This window comes from Monopterus albus, unplaced genomic scaffold (assembly GCF_001952655.1).
Source record: "Monopterus albus unplaced genomic scaffold, M_albus_1.0 scaffold24.1, whole genome shotgun sequence".
Classification (NCBI taxonomy): domain Eukaryota; kingdom Metazoa; phylum Chordata; class Actinopteri; order Synbranchiformes; family Synbranchidae; genus Monopterus; species Monopterus albus.
The window spans coordinates 1,387,267-1,406,049 of record NW_018127904.1 but is presented as its reverse complement, the minus strand read 5'-3'; the positions used below and the strand labels follow the sequence as shown (position 1 = coordinate 1,406,049).

The 18,783-nt window shown below is 40.3% G+C and overlaps 3 protein-coding genes and 1 non-coding gene across 5 annotated transcripts; 1 reads left to right on the top strand and 3 right to left on the bottom strand.

Annotated features, from left to right (window-relative positions):
- Nucleotides 1-1,264: 1,264 nt before the first annotated feature.
- Nucleotides 1,265-3,181, bottom strand: hce2l2 (high choriolytic enzyme 2-like 2). Its single transcript, XM_020594763.1, has 9 exons — nucleotides 2,975-3,181; nucleotides 2,840-2,882; nucleotides 2,690-2,752; nucleotides 2,427-2,582; nucleotides 2,180-2,297; nucleotides 1,816-1,994; nucleotides 1,601-1,682; nucleotides 1,403-1,524; nucleotides 1,265-1,301 (listed from the first exon to the last, which is right to left on the bottom strand). Exons 1-9 carry the CDS (start codon nucleotides 3,032-3,034, stop codon nucleotides 1,282-1,284), a joined length of 843 nt encoding a protein of 280 aa, XP_020450419.1. The 5' UTR covers nucleotides 3,035-3,181; the 3' UTR covers nucleotides 1,265-1,281.
- Nucleotides 3,182-3,519: 338 nt separating this feature from the next.
- On the bottom strand, nucleotides 3,520-3,592 carry trnak-uuu (transfer RNA lysine (anticodon UUU)). The gene has a single exon. It is a non-coding gene; the product is annotated as a tRNA-Lys (tRNA).
- A 3,013-nt stretch (nucleotides 3,593-6,605) lies between these two features.
- ankzf1 (ankyrin repeat and zinc finger peptidyl tRNA hydrolase 1) lies at nucleotides 6,606-11,547 on the top strand. Of its 2 annotated transcripts, none has more exons than XM_020594761.1 (16): nucleotides 6,606-6,693; nucleotides 6,981-7,134; nucleotides 7,212-7,342; nucleotides 7,449-7,551; nucleotides 7,633-7,835; nucleotides 7,930-8,039; nucleotides 8,116-8,269; nucleotides 8,874-9,096; nucleotides 9,184-9,282; nucleotides 9,463-9,627; nucleotides 10,139-10,270; nucleotides 10,359-10,641; nucleotides 10,761-10,872; nucleotides 10,948-11,115; nucleotides 11,206-11,276; nucleotides 11,395-11,547. In XM_020594761.1, the coding sequence occupies exons 2-16, from the start codon at nucleotides 7,005-7,007 to the stop codon at nucleotides 11,519-11,521; spliced, it is 2,211 nt and encodes a 736-aa protein (XP_020450417.1). In that variant the 5' UTR covers nucleotides 6,606-6,693; nucleotides 6,981-7,004; the 3' UTR covers nucleotides 11,522-11,547. The 2 variants fall into 2 exon arrangements, with proteins under 2 accessions (XP_020450417.1, XP_020450416.1); XM_020594760.1 differs by having other exon boundaries at nucleotides 9,460-9,627.
- A 493-nt stretch (nucleotides 11,548-12,040) lies between these two features.
- Nucleotides 12,041-17,162, bottom strand: glb1l (galactosidase, beta 1-like). The gene is made up of 16 exons (XM_020594762.1): nucleotides 16,965-17,162; nucleotides 16,503-16,672; nucleotides 16,265-16,415; nucleotides 15,956-16,016; nucleotides 15,791-15,885; nucleotides 15,536-15,716; nucleotides 15,395-15,453; nucleotides 15,181-15,302; nucleotides 14,451-14,491; nucleotides 14,230-14,348; nucleotides 14,058-14,132; nucleotides 13,851-13,940; nucleotides 13,615-13,728; nucleotides 13,323-13,454; nucleotides 12,359-12,586; nucleotides 12,041-12,265 (listed from the first exon to the last, which is right to left on the bottom strand). The coding sequence occupies exons 1-16, from the start codon at nucleotides 17,028-17,030 to the stop codon at nucleotides 12,062-12,064; spliced, it is 1,908 nt and encodes a 635-aa protein (XP_020450418.1). The 5' UTR covers nucleotides 17,031-17,162; the 3' UTR covers nucleotides 12,041-12,061.
- Between the last annotated feature and the right edge of the window lie 1,621 nt (nucleotides 17,163-18,783).

Genomic DNA, 18,783 nt, shown 5'->3' with positions numbered 1-18,783 from the left:
GGACCTTGTGGGCACAGCAGGATTTCAGTCCTTCATGGCGTAGTGTGTTACCAACTGTTTTTTTGGTGACTCTGGTCCCAGCTGCCTTGAGATCATTGACAAGTTCCTCCCGAGTAGTTCTGGGCTGATTTCCTCACCGTTCTCATTATCATTGAAACTCCACGAGGTGAGATCTTGCATGGAGCTCCAGACCGAGGGAGATTGGCAGTTAATTTATGTTTCTTCCATTTGCGAATAATCGCACCAACTGTTGTCACCTTCTCACCCAGCTGCTTGGCAATGGTCTTGTAGCCCATTCCAGCCTTGTGTAGGTCCACAATCTTGTCCCTGACATCCTTGGAAAGCTCTTTGGTCTTGGCCATGGTGAAGAGTTTGGAATCTGGATTGATTGATTGCTTCTGTGGACAGGTCTCTTTTATACAGGTAACGAGCTGAGAGGGCTCCCAATGTCAGCTCGTTACCTGTATAAAATACACCTGGGAGCCAGAGATCTTGCTGACTGATAGGGGATCAAATACTTATTTCATTCATGAAAATGCAAATTACTTCATAACTTTTTTTGTAATGCATTTTTCTGGATTTTTTTGTTATTGTTGTGTCTCTCACTGTTCAAATAAACCTACCATTGAAACTGTAGACTGTCATTTCTTTGTTAGTGGGCAAACTTACAAAATCAGCTGGGGTTCAAATATTTTTTTCTCTGACTGTATCACTCACAATCATAGCAAAGCATAATAAAAGAGATATAAAACAATATAAATAAATTATAAGCCCTGCCAGAAGATGCACAAGTCTTTTACCTAAAGTCAAATGCTAGTGAGAAGAAATGAGCTTTCAATTAAAGCAAATTTCAGATTTCGCCTTTATTTCTCATTTAATGTCATCACATAACTCTTACTTTATTTCTTTAAAGACTTTATTTTACTACGCATGTCCTAAGTAGGATCACATTTTCTTCACATTGAAATAATCTGTTCTTGGTGCATGAAAGTACTATATAGTTATAGTTATATGAAAGTACTTAATAATTAAATAACAGCTTTAAACCAAGGTATATTTATCACAGGAACCCATTCTTTCTTTTTACTAAAGCAAAATGTTACCCCCCTGTTCAGTTTTCAACCTTGTCAACATAAGAAACATACCCTAAACACACATGACTGCATGCACACAGAAGAAATGCTGACAGAAAGCTTGAATCAATCTTTATTGAAATTGTTTTCATGAGTTAATATCTGTTGAATATATTAGTATGCAAAACATTCCTCCACTTCAATTTAGTCAGTAATCATCATCGTCACCTGTGATGAAAGACAGAAATGAATCAAACATGGGGGCATCTCTAGTATTCTGCAATACAGAAATAATCAGTGGAAGATAGTTTAAAATGATTGGTACCAACCACATTTGTAAAGTTTGTTGATTTTCAGCCTGTCAATGCGACTGAGAGTTGATGCCTGGCCCAGCTTTATGTCCTTGTTCTTAGGACTGATGGTTGGCTGCCCATTCTGAGAGTAGGCATACCTAAACACATATATACACATTACAGTATAATACCTGAAGAGGATTCACTGACTTATATCAATGTTACATTACTTACATCCCAAAGTGCATAATTGAGCCGTAGTCATATGGTAGGTCCAGAATGTCAGTCCTGAATTTTTCAAAGTTCCTCACACGATCTGTTGGTAATTGGAAGACATTTTTATACTTAAGCATTTGTTCAGATATTTTTGTTGTTTTGTCATACAGTGTAAGGTATTTTACATCTTTGTTTTGAAAATAGGTATAGAAATACAGTCTGTTTGAAATTACCCCTCCAGATGTTTGGCCACATGATGGTGACATAGTTGTCCCGGTCAAAGCGGGACTGCTCGTGCACAAAGCCCAAGGTGTGCATGAATTCGTGGGAAATCACTCCAACTTGGAGGCAGTCAGGGTTCTGGAGAGATACGGTCTGTCTTCCACCACGTGCACCAAGGTAGGACCAACACCTGGATTTATACACACACCCAGACACAAAACATATGATTTGAAAAAAACACTTCTTCATGTCTAAAACCACAACTCCGCATTTCACATCTCTTCCACAAATAAAAACATTTTCCCTAAGGAGTAAGATTTTAAAAATGAAGACTGCCACATTACTGAATCAAACTTTCCACAGAAAGGCACTCACCCAGACTTTGGCTGGATGTCAATGTAGTCTTGCTGGTGAGTCCACGGAACAAACCGCACACAGGTACCTTTCTCTATGTTCTCCATTCCTTGCTTTATCAGCTTTGTCTCAGTTTCAGCTATTCAGTTGTTTAAACAGAGTAAACAAGGCACAAATACAAAGCTGAATACAAACTTGGTGCATAACAAAAAATATCAGACTATGATGGATTGCATTTATTTACACATATTAAAATACAGTAACATACAGTACTCAGGTGAGAGGCTGTATGCAATGTAGACATGTCCATCCACTGATTTGGACCAGAGGCAGCTCCGTGCAAAGCAGACTTTGGAGCGCCTTCCAGAAGACACAGCAATGTCTCCCTCTCTGAGACTGGTAGTGCCATCTAGCATTTGGGAAGCTGAGGTAGAAATCGGGGGAAATTAAAACATTCTTGAATTGGACAACAGGAGATGGTTTGTTATAGTATGTTGCATGAACTACAAAAGTAAATTGTGTGCAACTTACCATGGAACTCATTAGCTTTAATGATTTCATCCATTGCTGTCCCACCATCACGCTCTTCGTGCACTTGAAAAAAAAGAGATTTTGGTAAGTGTGTGTGCACCTTTGTTGTAGCCACACATTAACACTGATAACAAATTCAATTTGTATTACCTTTATAGCCAATGGGGCCCCATTTTGGGCTGAAGAAAAATTTCTGCAAAAAAGACAAAATTGGTTGCAATTCTGTTGCAGTCTGTTGTTGAAGTTATTAAAATCATAGTTTCCAATGATTCCAAGCATATTTACCTGAGTATGTACGGGTGAGAGACAGATGGAAAGCACACACAAGAGGATAACCTTCTCCATCTGTGCTGGTCAGATATGTCTTCAGTGTTGCCATTTTACCTGCACTAACACCAAGCTTTATAGGTGTTCCCAATCACTGTCCTGAGATAATACACATGATTATCTCACATAAATTACAGGGTTGAGTTACTTGTTTATGAGTGAATATAATCCCCAAATTAGTTAGATTTTTTCATAAACAACAACGCCAACAGTAGGATAATGTGAGGTCTCACTATGTGTAATGACAACTCCACTTCAATTACTATCTTTAAAATAAATGGTCTAATGTTTGGAGAAGGTTTATGGCAATTTTAGACTTTAGCTGTCTTATACATTTACCAGGAGTGTTGTTTTCTTTCTACCATGACTAAACTTACCAACAGTTAACATGCAGTGTTATGAAGCAAAGATGAGATGAGAAGTTACTGACGTAAAACACAACTTTGAATACCATATCCTCAGCTTTAGTGTGTTCTGGAAAAATCACAACAGAAAAAGAGCACCGCCCGAACAGGGACTTGAACCCTGGACCCTCAGATTAAAAGTCTGATGCTCTACCGACTGAGCTATCCGGGCTCTGACAAAGTAACCGGAAGTACCTCCTATAAAGCTGACGACACTGAGACAAACCATCTTTATATGTGGCTGGATCTCAGTTAGTCAGGTCAACAAATCCTGAAAGCGAAATTTATAAAGACACTATATCATGACTGCATTTTCTTGCCCTACGTTTGTAAAACAAAATGAGGATTATATGGTAGGTTGACGCTGAATTGTTAACATTAACCAACTAACTAACGCTAGCTAGCTAAATTTGCCATACACGTTGGGTGTCGGTGGCTACAACTGTTTGTTAATACTAAATACAAATCAGCAAGGCAAATTACATTAATGCAAAGAAAATGCTCTGACAGCTCGTTAATTTTAGCTAGAGCGAATGTTAAGTCTTTCTGAGCAAACTAAGTTACTTGTATAATAATTCCTCTTGTTAAACTGCAGAAGCGGGTCAACGAGCTGCAGCATGCTATCCACGAAAACATTCGCAAACTGGAGGAGACCCGGCAGCAAAGACTGCTTGTTGAGGAGGAGACGACTCTTTGGTACAGTTGATGTGGTCACATTCAGTTAAATTTACTATTTCGGGTTTAAAGTAAAATTTAAAAAAAGGTTTATCTCAACCTGTAGCTCCGTGACGTCATCACGTAACATAGTGGTTGTTTATGATCGTCCTGAAAAAGTAGGATATGGATAATCACCTTTATTGGCCACTTGGCCATTATGGCCATTACACACAAGGAATTTGTCTGCGGCGCCAACTCAGCCGACGGCTCTAACCATCGGGGGCGACGGTGGGGTTCAGTGTCTGCCCAAGGACACTTCGACATGTGGACTGCAGGCACTGAGATTCGAACCTCCAACCTTGGGAGACGACTGCTCTATCCACCGCACTGTCGCCTCCCCCGTAAATCTGTTTGATTGACATTCATAACAAATGAGCTTGATATAAGTAAACTATAAAGGTCCAGTCATGAGCTAAAGTAAAGAACAACTTTACTCATTATTCTATTACTTCGCTACTACATTATTCTCCTTTACTATTACTCTACTTATTATTTTTGTATTTGTGCTTTTGGAAGAAAGCTGTAACCTCTAGGCTTTCTTATTTCCATCCAGCTATTACTGTGGCTACTTATCTACTAATATGTGATTTTCATTAATGATGAGCTGCTAAAGATTCTGTATACAGCTATCTTAAATCACTGCCATGTTCCGGGGCTCCATTGCATGTTCTGTCACAGCCCTGTTAAAGTTGATTTATTTGTTAATTGAGTGTGATCATACATATATGTCACCTATATTGCTGGTGATATGTTTACCAGTAAGGTTGTAATTTCAAATCCAGACCATACAGTCAATGATCCAGACCTGTTACTCATCAGGTTTTTATGCAAACAATTAATCATACATGTATGGCAGAGTGCGACACTGAAACATGTCAACTTTTGTGCAGTTGATAAATGTCTAATGAGTTCTGCACTCACTTGCAGCACCAAGGAAACTGACCGGAGGGTGGAGTTGTTGATGGAGAACAGTAAAGTTGTTAATGCATTACAGCAACTCGGTTCTCTGCTGCAGGAGGAAAAGCTCCTTATGGAACAACTGAATGGTCGAGATTCTGCAGACAGGTATTGTGATGTGCTGTGTACATAGACAAAGAAGACATAAATGTTCAGACCTGCACCGTACATTCATTATCTTTCAGAAGCCAAAGGAGCAATTTACAGAAAATGAGTGAGCAATTCACAAGTAAGGCAAAAATTCTCACTGCTAAGATTCTGGAAGTGAAACAACATCTTGCAGAGGCCAAGGCTTGTAATATGGCTGGTAAGGGTGATGTGTTGGTGTCTACACATCCTAAACTCGCATTTGAAACAATTTGTAATATGCTGTCTGTCTTTGCCAACAGCACAAAGTTTGATCCACGCGCCAACCAGTAAATCAAAGCGAAAGCAGAGCAAACTCAAGTGAATGGATTATTTGAAGATTGTTTTTTAGATTTCTGGAACATTGTATTTTAAATTTCATCCAGTGTATATAATTACTTGTGTATTTTGTTCCACTTAATAAATTTTTTTATTTGATTCTGTCCTCAAAGTACTTGTACTTAACAGTCCAGCCTTAGTACAAATTAAATTTAGTCAAGGACTGTGATTACACACAATTGTTCATATTAGCAGGCCATCCAGCTAGTTTGTCAACTTGAGTGTTTTTTTTTTCATATGAGACTATAGCATATGAGACTACATATGGTCTTTCTTACATTACAGAGAAAAATATTGCACTTTTAACTTTTTACCTTAAGTTTGTTGATATTTCAGACACATGTAAATAACATTTTAATTTTCTTTGCATCAATTCAGTTTCACTGACAACCCCCCTTTGCAGTATTCTGCTTGCTCAGCAGATAAAAGGGGCTTAAATATACTTTCTCTAAACAGAGCTGCACTGGCTTGGCTGATACATCTGGTTATATTATAATACTGACATCTACTGGCATTGTGATATATCAGAAACTCCCTATTTGTTTCAGACAAGGATTTTTTTTTGCAAAGTTATCACTGAATATGCTTACGCTGCAGTAGGGGCATGTACTTGTGTACACACAGACTATATACAGTTGTATGAACCTGACACGCTTTATTTTTATAAAGGCAAATGAAAAAACAGCAACTAAACAGCCCAAATGAAAACACTATAATAATTGATTGGGAAAGTTCAACTTAAAAGCCTATAAAACACAAATTGGAGATAAAAAATCAATGCAACTTATTGTAGTGAAAAAGTTGTTCTCTTATGTACAGTACACAGACATAATGTTTTATGTTGAAATCTCTCCTGGGACACCATAATAAACCCGTGAAGTAAAATGGATTAAAGTGAAGTGTGCGGTATTCCCCTCTAAAGTATAATAAAGTATACTTTATATGTATATACGAAAAGACATTAAAACCTAACGTACATTCATTGCTGAAAGAAGTGCGGTCTAGCTTGCAGCCCGAACGCCTATTTTATTAACACATTCTTGACGCGTTGGGGCTTCCGTAGTACGTCAGGGGGAACGTAGAAGTAGCGTAATGTTAGCGTTTGAGTCCAGCCTAGTGAGTCATGTATTTGTGGTAAGTGGCTATTTTAAGTTAGTTAGTTTCAAATTATATTAGTTGTGATGTACATAGCGACCCGATACAGAAGAGAGAAAGCAGCTCAGCCTGTTAACAAGGCAATAGCTTCTATCGTCTCTGTTACTAAACGTGTCATTCAAAGAACAGTTATGGTCACGTTCACTTGCTCATGACAGCAGTGCTGTCAGACTGGTGAAGTTAATTGTTGTGGATATTTACGAACAGACATTATTTTCGATAACTCTAAACCTACAGTAGGTTTTTCTGGTTAAATGCCTAAACAGGTTAGAAGGTAAACAAGCCCAACTATGACCATGACGACTTGTGCCGAGTACCGCTCCATCTTTGATTTGAGCCCAAATGATGAGGCTTTGATTGGACTGAGAGAAGTGAACCCTGTCCTGAAACAGGCTTTAAACACTGATCCAACCTCACACGGTACGTATGAATTGTAACTGTAGGTTCGTGGCTGTAATAAAGACAGTAGCCTTAAATTTTGCCTGTCTTAAACCTAGCCTTCTACACTGGGTTAGAAGACAAATGCTCAGAGGAGGACCAACAGCGGGAGTGCAGCCTGGCTAGAGAGGTGTCAGACAAGTTGGTCTGCTCAGCCTGCAGATGCCCCTTCATTAATCGTGAGGAGCAGGTAATCTTGAAGCTTCATGCACTGCTGTTAGATTAACAAAGATCTGTTGATGTGATGAAGACTGGTCATAGCTGTGGGGTTGGGTTACCATTTCTTTACATTTCAGATGGAGCACTACAAGCTCGATTGGCATCGCTTCAACTTGAGACAAAAAATGGCAGGATTGCCTCCAGTCACAGCGGAGGAGTTTGAGAGAAAAACTGGAGCTGGTGAGGAAGCCCTGCACATGTAGCAGGGAAAAAGCCAGCTACAGTGATTGTTAACAGTTAATTTTTGTTATCACTTTATAGGAGACATGTCAAGCATCTCAGGCTCAGATTCAGGGGATGAAGACTCTGATAGCGATGGTGGAGCAAGTAGTAATGTCATTGTCACAGATAATGAAAGCACATCTGAAACCAGTTTACTCACTGGTCGGCTGTCCAGCAAAGTGGTTTTCCAGAATTCTGCAGGACAGTGGCTGTCAGTCTACCGCTGCATTCTGCAGGGGAAGGTGAGGCTCAGCAGGTACAGCACAGTGTCTAAGCTGTATTTTAGCACACCTTTGTTTATGCAAATTTTCTGTTTTGTTCCTTTTAATATTTCAGTCAAATGATGAGCTAGATGCAGGCTCCTCCCTAATGGCCATAAGTAAAAAGACTGTGTGGGTCATTCTCATGACAGGCGGAGGCCACTTTGCTGGTGCTGTATTCCAAGGGTAAGTGGACAGTTTAGTGCAGTTGCTTTTTGCTCATTTGTTACCAGCAGTTGGTTATGGCTTTTTTGTGTTACAGAAAAGAAGTCCTTCAGCACAAGACTTTCCATCGATACACTGTGCGAGCAAAGCGAGGCACTGCTCAGGGACTCAGAGATTCTCAGAACCGCAGTCACACACCAAAATCTGCGGGAGCTGCTCTGAGGCGATACAATGAGGCAGCGCTAGTCAAGGTAAGATTACAGTCTATTTAACGACACCTTTCCATTGATAGCTATTTTATTTTGGAAGCTTAAACAAAGTAAGCTACTGTTGAAGGCAGAGTCATTAAATGTGGCCAACAATGATCCACATAACCCTGGTGAGGGCTTTCTGGTGAATTGCATACATTTTTCTTTAGTACCATTTAAAGTTTCTGTTAGGATGTACATCTTGCTCTGACAAAGGGGTTTTTTGCTCTCACAAGTGTGCTCATGCATCCACAGACAGGTCTGTGAAACTGTCTCTAAAACAGTTGTGTTCTTCTTGTAAGGGTTGCTTTTTCTAAAAAGCAAATTTGAGCAAGCAATTGCTTTATTGTCTGGAGACAACTCAAAAAAAAAAAAAAAGAGTCCAGAAATTGTGATTTTAAACGGATGCTGTTCGTGTTATTATTGTTACAGACTTTAATTAAGCAGTGTTCTGAAAAAAGTTCATGTAAAATGTTGTAAAAGTATTTGGTCTTTGGGGTGTGATTGAATTCTTCCTAAGTCTGTCTTGTCACTGCATCTTATTCATAAGGTGAGGTGTAAGCTCACGCACTTTATTCATATGCAAATTTCTGTAACCTTTATGCAGGACATTCAGGATCTTCTGGTAACCTGGGCTGAGTACTTGATGGAGGCCTCTGGCGTATTTGTACGGGCCCCTAGCTACAACAAGACCATCTTTTTTGGTGGCCGGGCAGCTCCTCTTGACAAAAAAGATCCCAGGATCCGTACACTTCCCTTCGCCACACGCAGGGCAACATTTCGAGAGGTACAGCGGGTACACAACGTGCTCTCCACTATACATGTTTACGGTAAGCTGAATTACATACCTGGAGTAATAACATATTTTCTGCTTATTGTCATACAGCCAGGGTATAATCAAAATTGTCTTAATACAGGAGGAGACACAGACATGTCTGCAGTTCTTATTCCATCTAAAAAGTCATGGACAAAAACTGTCAAGCCTACAGCACAAATAAACACTGATCAAGAGAAAGGTAAGTTTAAGACATTCAAATGTACACTGAGGACTTAACACTCCATTTCATTCTGCAGATAAAATATCACAGCAACATATTGCTTCTTAAAATTAGGTTCATATTGCTGTTTCAACACAAAGATGATTTACTGTGAAATGTGATATAACAGTCCACGTCCTTTCTGTTTGGCATCAGCAGAAGAAAACCATGACAGCTCAGATGAGAAAGAGGATGGAGAGATCCAGCTGGAGATGGTGGAGATGACATTAGGAACCCTGGACCTCAGAGAGTTTGAAATCCATTCCTCCAGACATAGGAGAAGAAGGAGAAGGAAAAAGGAGGATGGCAAAATGCAAAACGAGGGTAGGAGTACATTCCTTTCCTGTGATCCTTCAACTGAAGCATCCAGTCATCAATTGATTTCCCATAAAGAGGTGTGTCAGTCCTAAAAAGACTTCTGCAAAGGATGTTCTGGTGTATCCTTACTCATGACATGGATCCCAGTTGTGTCCACGTTTCCTTCAGTTGTGTCTTTTCCTTGCATCTTAGTCCCATCCATGTAAGATGCACGGACAAAGTGCAAGGAGGGTAGAACAAGGAAACGCATTGTAACTGCCCTGACGCATCCTTTCCTTAGATCCTTCACGTGAAGCATCCAATCACAAACTGATTTCCGATAAAGGAGCATGTCAATCTGTAATAGCCTTCCACCAAAGGATGCACTCATTGTTGAAGTTCTTCTTGGTAGCCTCCTTGCTCCTTGCTCCTCAGAGAAGAAATAAGATCTTTGGGACTTTATAGAAACCCCCAAAATGCTTATTTATAACAAAAAAGTTCTGCAAGGTTTATAAGATTTCATATCCATCCATGACAGATTTGAGTAACACAGAAGCAGACAATCAAGAAGAGGTGGTGCTGGAGGTTGGACCAGCAGGAGATGCCTCTAAAGAGATGCAATCAAAGAACAAGACGAGGAGGAAAGCACAGAGTAAAAAACAACTGAATGGTGAGTAAGGGCTTCTTTCTCGCTATTGTTATATTGCACCTGTTTGTCAGTCTCAAAACTCATTATTTTCCCTTCTTTGCTGTTATAGAAACTGCTGATGAGTCATGGGAGTATGGCCTCAGGGATGCCCTCTTTACAGCCTGCAAGGTTGGGGATGTGGACTCTCTACATAGACTCCTTGAGCTACCTCAAGCAATGGCAGAGAGCCAAGAGGGGTCTGAGACTAACCCTTCTGATGCACCAAGTCCTCTGCCTCTGCTTAATAACCCCATAGATGTGTCTGGGTTCACTTTGCTGCATGTTGCATCAGCAGCTGCACAAAAGGCAGTGGTCAGGCTGCTGCTGGACACAGGAGCAGATCCAGCCTGCAGGTATGGAAAAAGCGTATAGGCAACTTTAGTAAAAGTAAAATTTCAGTGTGATGATATGCAGTAATTGCAGTGAACCAGTGCCTCAACATGAACACTTTTTCTGCAATATTTCTTTACAGGGACAACAAAGGGCAGACCCCGTATATTGTTGCTCCTGACAAAGACACAAGGAATGTCTTTCGTAAATACATGGGTGAGAATCCTGACAAATATGACTACGTCAAGGCACAGGTAAGCTTTAACAGTCTTAACTTTTCACGTTAAATGTAAGCACAGCACTTATGGTTTGCACCTGTGTATCTCAAGGTCCCTGCGCCACTAACGGCAGAAATTGAATCCAAAAAGACAGAGAAGAAAAAGGCTCAAAAGGCACTGAGAAAACTGCGAGAAAAAGAACAGAAGGAAGAGAAGAGGAAACAAGAATTGGAGGCAGAGGAAAAGAAAAAGTTTGCGTCTCTGACTGATCGTGAAAAGGTGAGTTTAATGTGATTTCAATCACTGATCTTCAAGACATTTTTATTTGTTTAATTCTGGAAATGCTCACAATTTGCTTTTTGATGACAGAGAGCTTTGGCAGCAGAGAAAAGGTTTGCAGAGCAGGTCGCTGCAACAGGAGTCAGCCTCTCTAACATCAAGTAAGATCTCCGAGACCCATTGAGCTTAGTCACAATGCTAGGTAGGACTTCACATTTAGCAATGTAGTTAAGGGTTTGTCACAGCACAGTTTTTGTGTCTGTTTGTCTTGATCACCAGGAGGTGCTGGATGTGTGGGGAGTCTCTGCTTGGTAAGATCCCATTTCACTACCTGGAGTATTCCTTCTGTACCCCTCGCTGTGTCCAAGCACATCGAAAAGCAAATGTTCTTCCAGGCAAGTCCTAACACCTGTGTGGAAAACTGCAATTGGAAAGGAGCTACCTCTTTAAAAGTACAAGCAAAGTGCAGCCCAATTAAGACCCTAGTGTGGCTATGTCTGGTCAATCTGCTAGTTTCATTTCAAGCCTCTTTCAAAAATAATTATACATTGGCAGATGATCTTAGAATATAATGAAATAAATGTGTAAATTATTCAGTGCCTGCAAGTACAGTAAAAAAAAAGCTAATAGCGTTTATGTAGCTCTGTCCTTCCACGGGCATCAGTAAATATTAAAAATCTAAGACAAAAGCATCACTTATTGTGAAGCTGTTGTGCTAGAGCAGTTTACACTGGGCTGCCACTAATAAAGAATTTGCTACATAGGAAACATTGAAGTCTGAAATCTGAAGTGATTAAGAATAAAAGTGCCACCGTTGTTCCACTGAGCAGTTTTCTCACATAAATTGTCCAGAGGATAATTTCAGCTTTGCCTCAGTCAAACCTTCTGATGATTTCTTGCTTTTGTGATAAAGCTGAAATGAGCTAAAACCCCCAGGTGTGCTCTGTCAAGACTTTTGAGCCGTGACACCAAGCTGAGGCCGGTCCATAAAGAGGACCCGTAAGTCTGCTGGTGCCCCCTCCAGCTCCAGCACTGTGATGTTGTTGGGTAGGGTGGTGCTGAGTAAGGGTCCTGGAATATAAAGGGTCTGCTGAGGGCCTCTGGCGGGCCAGTATCGTCCCAGATTCACACCATTAATCCAGACCTGACCCTGATATTTAAAAAAAAAAAAAAAAAAAAAAAAAGATAAATTTAACATTGGAAATGATACAAGTACTTTTATCCCTAGGGAAAAAATCTTTACCTTTGTCCATTTGTTGAGCTTGAGAAAGGTATCCCACGCCAAGCCATTGGGCTGTAATGTCCCCATGTAGAAGGTTGGTCCAACAGAAGGTTCTTTCAGAATGGCGGGGAAGATCTGTCGATCGTTTGAGTGAGGCCAGCCACCAGCAATGGCTCCATCAATGTCCAAAGGGTAGATCTTCCAGTCAGTCAGTACATCTTTACCCAGGATCAAATTGCTCAAGAGGCCCTGCAGTACACATACTGTTTACCAGCTAGCATTTCTGGTCTGTATATGTAGGTTTTACTCATGGTAATGCTCAAATAAGAAAATAGTCTCAATTTTTATTCATGTTCTCAATATAAAGCTTTAAGGTCTGAATTGTTACTGCCCTATACTATGTCTGTTCTTTTTGGCATCGATACCCAAGGCCCCCTTTAAAAGCTTGAATACTGTATAAAAGCTCAAAACATGTATAAAGAACATAATGAAGCTGTGTATTGGAAAAGCACTTGTACCATTGAATACTCTTAGTGAATTTCTATCTTGCAGTTTTATAAAGGTTTGTCAGTGACAAAGTTGGGTTTGTTGTATTATTATGTAGGTACTATATAACATCTTGTCTGAGGGTTTCAAATGAAAAAATGATGTTTGTGCCTATCCAATACATCACATAAAACTTCAGTAATGTCCTTATTTGGTTCAATAATGCTTTTTACCGATTTATGTATTTTGTGACCTTTCTCAAATGTGCCTGGTATTTGTACATAAAAGGGAGGATTATGATTGTAAAACTCTTCTTACTTATTGGGCCTTTAATGAAGGTCAAAAATGAAATAATATGGCTTACTTAGTAGTATGTTTACACATACAGCCACTAGGTCTGAGTGTCCCCAAAAACTGGAGAAGTAAAGACAATGTCAGCAGAACACAAGGGCTAAAACAAGTCATTTACTCTCTATGGGACTGGACTAGGTTCTATTACCTTGAAGTCATTGATCTTGCTGCCAAAGTTGACCCTGCCCATGTTCTCAACAAGGATATCCACAGTGTCTCCCTGCTGTCCAGTGATGCTCATCACCAGTGCTGTGTCTCTCTCCAGTAGTCCCTGAAAAACCTGTTCATACAGACACACCTTGAATATAAACATTTTAAAAAGTACAAAATAACTCGGTAAGAATTTGAAATTTCACAACACAGCACCTGTGATGCTTTCTCCCATACGTGACCTGGAAATTTGATGGGCTAGACAACAAAAGTTCATTGTTAATGTTTACCCCGTTGACGGACACATATGCACGGTCATGAACTCCATTCAGTGGAGAGCCAAGTGGCGTGGGCTCTGAGAGGTCCCGTGGCAGCGTGGTCCGATACAGCACATATCCATAGTACTGAACACAATAGACATGACAGGTTGCAGACACAAGTCTAGAAGCTCTCCCTGTTTCAAAAGGTTTGTTGTCACTGCAACAGTAATCTGTGCTTTGTTGTTGCCTTCAGACTGACATCATACCTGTTTCACCATTTCAAATGTCAGGGGGTACTGAGATTTGACTGGCCCCATAGGTGAGAGGATGTCCAACAGACTGCTGACGTTACCAGCCTGTAGAGGTGTGTGCATTATTAGTGTCAAACACTTGTGCTCACTATCACTTTTTCTACTCAAACATATTTGTTGTTGCTAGCAACAATTTTGTGATATAATGCTGTATTTGTGTACCTTTCTCAGGGTCACAAAGCCATAGGCAAACTTGGGCGTTGCTGGTGGCATGGGCCCAGATGGAATATCTCTAAACTGGAGAGAAAAGGCAATTAACTAATCATATCTCAGACATATGTACAAGTGTAATCAGGTCAGCAACCTTGCTGGGTGGCAGTTCAATCAGTGGCACCTGTTTAATGACATCTCTGATGGCCAACAGCTTCTCTGTGGGGTCTCCTGCCTCAGAGAGCGGAGCGTCATAATCATAACTGGTTACAACTGGCAGGTACCTGGTGTCATGATCAGCACCTTTTGAGAGAGAAGCAGTTACAAAGAGGTGAATGCCACAAGTTGCGCTTTTACATCCAACTAAATCATGTAACTAGTGATCACAAAAACAAATGACTTTACCATTCCAGTAGCCAAAGTTAGTACCTCCTTCAAACATGTACCTGAGAAAGAAGAGATTGTATTATATGAATGAAATCTCCTGTTAATTTAATGGTTAGATGACTTTCACCTCTTGGGAGCCATTTTAGCTCAAGTTGGTGATTTCTTATTGTCAACATCTCCCATCGAAAGACCACAACCAACTTTAAACTGATTCTGCTGGCAAGTGTTGTCTGTGCAGTCTGTTATTCCATTGCCATAGATTTCCACGGTTGTCTGAAAACTGTTAAAAACCCATTGATGAACTACACCAATGCACTCAGTGAGATGCCGTTTCGTTGCAATGAACATGTTTTTTAGTTTATTTTGAGACATTATAGCAAGTAATTACAGTAAGTATTTATGGCACATCAATGTGTATTAATCCACAGCTGAAAATAGTCCCCAATTCCTATTGTTTGGGCACAGTTTACTACACCTTACAGTGTCCAGCTGTCTTAAAAAAAGTCCTTGTTACTGGCCCCTTTCAAAAATGACAAGAAAATATTTGTGACCCCTTTATAAAGATGTGCCTTTTGAATGCATTTATGGACTTGGGAAACTGGAAAGTCAGAAAGAAAAGCTAATACATTGCTGGTTTTGGTCTTTTCATAGGATTAGTTGACAATAAGAAAAATACAGGGCAATGTCAGCTGCATCCTTGAACCATACTTTTGCAGAAAGGAAGAAACAGGATTTGGAAGAGACATACATGTTGACGTTGGCCCCCATGGTCAGCATTTCTGCTAGCACTCTGCTGACATTCTGAGCATCAACCACGGCATGCTGATCTCCCCAGTGGTCCAGCCAGCCAGTGTAGAACTCCGAGTTCACCTGTAACATTTAAAACATTTACTATCATATGCTTGGTTTGATGTAATAATTACTGCAAATTCAAAAATTATAAGAATTCATAGGTAACTAACCAGGGGCCCCTGAGGTTCAAACCTTCTTTGGCGGTTGAAGGCTTCTGTTATGTTAGTGTCTGAATAAGGGAAGAAATGGAAAAAATGCTATTTTTTGTGTTTTCTTAAGAACTAGTAGATGCTGCCATCTCCTTAATGCACCTGTGCCAAAGTCTATCGTGGCATATAATCCGTCCAGAGTCCCACACTTCATTTCTTTGTCTGTGTTTCCATCAGTGGTGAACAGAACCGTGTCTTCACCCAGAAAGAAGCGGAACAGAGTCTGCAGGTGGCGCATGTAGTTGTAGTCACAAGCATAGTAACTTCCATATTCATTCTCCACCTGCAATCAAGAGAGATGAATAAATCAAATTATCATTAGCATACTAACTATAACAAACTATGGAAGTACTCTACCTGCACACTAATGATGTTACCACCATTGATATAAAGCCAAGGCCTCATTTTGGGGAGGAGAACAGAAAGCCAGTTGCTGACTGCCTGCACATAGTCTGGAACAGAGGAAAATAAGTCAGTGGCATATTACTTAAAAAAGACAGAAAACATAGGTGCATGGTGTACCCGTGTCAGCAGAGCGAAGTATGATGTTTGGTTTTTGAAGTAGCCACGCTGGCAATCCACCCTGCACAACAGGAGCAAATGATGATTTTTCAAAAAGTGATAGTGTATATGTTGAAAGTAGCAACATCAAATGCACAGCATCACTGAAGGAATGCAGATATGAAGCGGCAGGAGATTCTGGTTCTGATGTCTTGGTAACGTATGAGAAACTTTGAGACTGCAATGTCAAATTTTAACTGCTATTTGTCTTAGTTATGAACATTCCGCTCTATTATACTGACATTAACAAAGCAAAGTTAAGTTTCTCACCATCTCCCATTCTGCACAGATGTACGGTCCTGGACGCAGGATGACCAGGAGACCTGTCTGATTGGCCAGATCCAAAAAATGCTCCAAATCTCTGTCACCTGTGAAGTTGTGGAGCCCCAGTACTGCTTCATGGAAGTTCCAGGGCACATATCTGTGTGGAGGCAGTGTAAATGTCATTAAGGTAGAGAAAGATTGTGCCCAAAGACAAACTATGTATTTACATATGTGTTCCGCTTACACTTGGATAGCGTTGAGTCCAGTCATGTACATCTTTACAAGCCGGTCCTTCCAGTAGTACCGTGGGATTCTGGAGTAGTGGATACTCCCTGAGATGTACTGAAAAGGCTTCCCATCCTTCAGGAAACAGTTGTTTTTGTAGTCGATGGAGAAAGATCTTTCTCCAGAGACCTGCAAGAGACAGCAGTCCTCTGAGAGGCCTTAAAACTGATAGCGGTTTGTCGGGGTCTGTCTGTGAGTTACATTTTCTGTACTGGATTTGGCACCAGTCAGTGTTGTGATTGTCTCTTGTAATAACACCTGTAAGCAGGTGAAAATATATTATAAACTTGTCAGGCTTGAATTGAAGGAGAATTTTAAAAGCGAGGCAAAATCTAAATTTGTTCCTGTTTTAGGAAACCCCCCAGCCTGCGAACGATCAGGTGACTTTTCTATACTACCACCTTTTTTGTGTCGTTCTTACCAAGTTTCCACTCAAAGATAAACAGGCAAGGTTCACTGCAAGGTGTAGTAAGACACCAGCAGCCATGTCCGCCTCCTTCCTTGAAATACTCAGCCTAACCGATAACTTCTAGACTCTTAGGACTTCATAAATGATAGCTGAGGTTTGGTTTCATTACGTTCGTTGACTGGTGAAGCATGATGATCGACAACATTCTGAAATGTTGTCATGTGACTGACGTTGTCAGTGATCATCAGCTGGGTCCTAAACTCCGCCGAGTTCAACTCAGCCTTCTCCTGACAGAATGAACAGTTCATTAGTCTCCACTGACAATTAGTTCTGCGTGGCTATACCCATTTATTATCCGCTTTTAATCACAACAGAACTGAAAATTTCACTTTTAAAGAGAATGAAGAATAAATAAATGAGTGTCCGTAACTTTGATCACTTTACTTTGAAATGTTGAAAAATTAAATAGTTAATATATTGAGAATAAGTAGAGCTTGACCACCAGGCGTCACTGTTGGGGCTACATTTTTCAGTCTTATGAAAAAACAGTAGCTGGAATTGTAACAAAAAGTAAAGTGTACTCTACCAAGAACGGCTCGCAGACAGTTTAAAGATCGCCATGTATGCCAACACAGAGAGCACCTCAAAATAAATTATGATCAAATGAAATAGAATAAAAGTTTAGAACTGTACAGGGTAAGAGGAAAAAAAAATCACAACATGCGGAAAGGCTGAGAACAATTCCCATTGTCCTTGACATGGCAAGACAACAAAGCAGCCAGTTCAGGAACAGTTTGCTTTATTATAGCTGCAGGGCCCAACTCAGGCTTTTTCATGTTGTTGGAATGATGATTATGTAAATATTTAACAATAGATTGACATGTTTATTCAAGGATTCATAACTATTGTTCAGATAAAAAATGTCCTTTAATGTCACACCCCTGCAACAGTTAGTTAATTTAGTAACAAGATGGTGGTGTAAAATATTCCATTTGCAGGCAGTCTTCTAATAAGAATTGTGTGTTATAGCTTCATATTCAAGGGCACTAGATGGAACCAAACTGTGCCAGCAGCCCTGTGAGACAATGTCAGGCTGTCATAAGAAAATATATGAAATTAAATGATCAAGTCAATCATTTCTCCACCCAGTTTCAATCTCCATACAACAAGCAAACTTCCAAAAGAACTGTTACATTTTAAAACTGGTAGGTACATAAAATAAGTATATATTACCCCTTTAATGCTTAGGATTGCACTGGCACTGATTTTAACTACTCTTTCAGAAAAGTATTTGTATATGCGGGTGTAGCGGTGATTAGCACTGTCGACTCACAGCAAAAAGGTTCCAGATTCAAGCCCAGGCCGACCTGGGGTCTTTCTGTGTGGAGTTTGCATGTTCTCCAAGGTCTGTTGTTAAGTGCATGTGTCTTGTCACCTGAAGCTCTCAGTGTGGTAACACACAAAGAAAATCAGAGTTGCTCCGAGGACACGTTTCTTCTGCACATCATTATGGTTACTGAGAGCTCTTGAGTGAGAGCGAAGTGACTGATGTTGTTTTGTGTGGTGGGAACAACAGTTTGTCTCGGTTTGCAATGCGAACACAAAGCAGTTAATCCTGCTAATTTGGGTTAATAATGTCTGCATCTGTCTGCAGGCCTGTCACTGTGCTCATGTGGTAACACACGTGCACACACCTTTGCAGATGTTTTGCTTTTTTTTGCATCAATTCCATCCCCTCTGCAGTAATGATTGCCTGCAGAGTAATTTAATTTCCTGTGCTGCCTCTGTATTCATCAGTCTCCATTTTAAGAAGACAGAAAGGGAGGTGGGG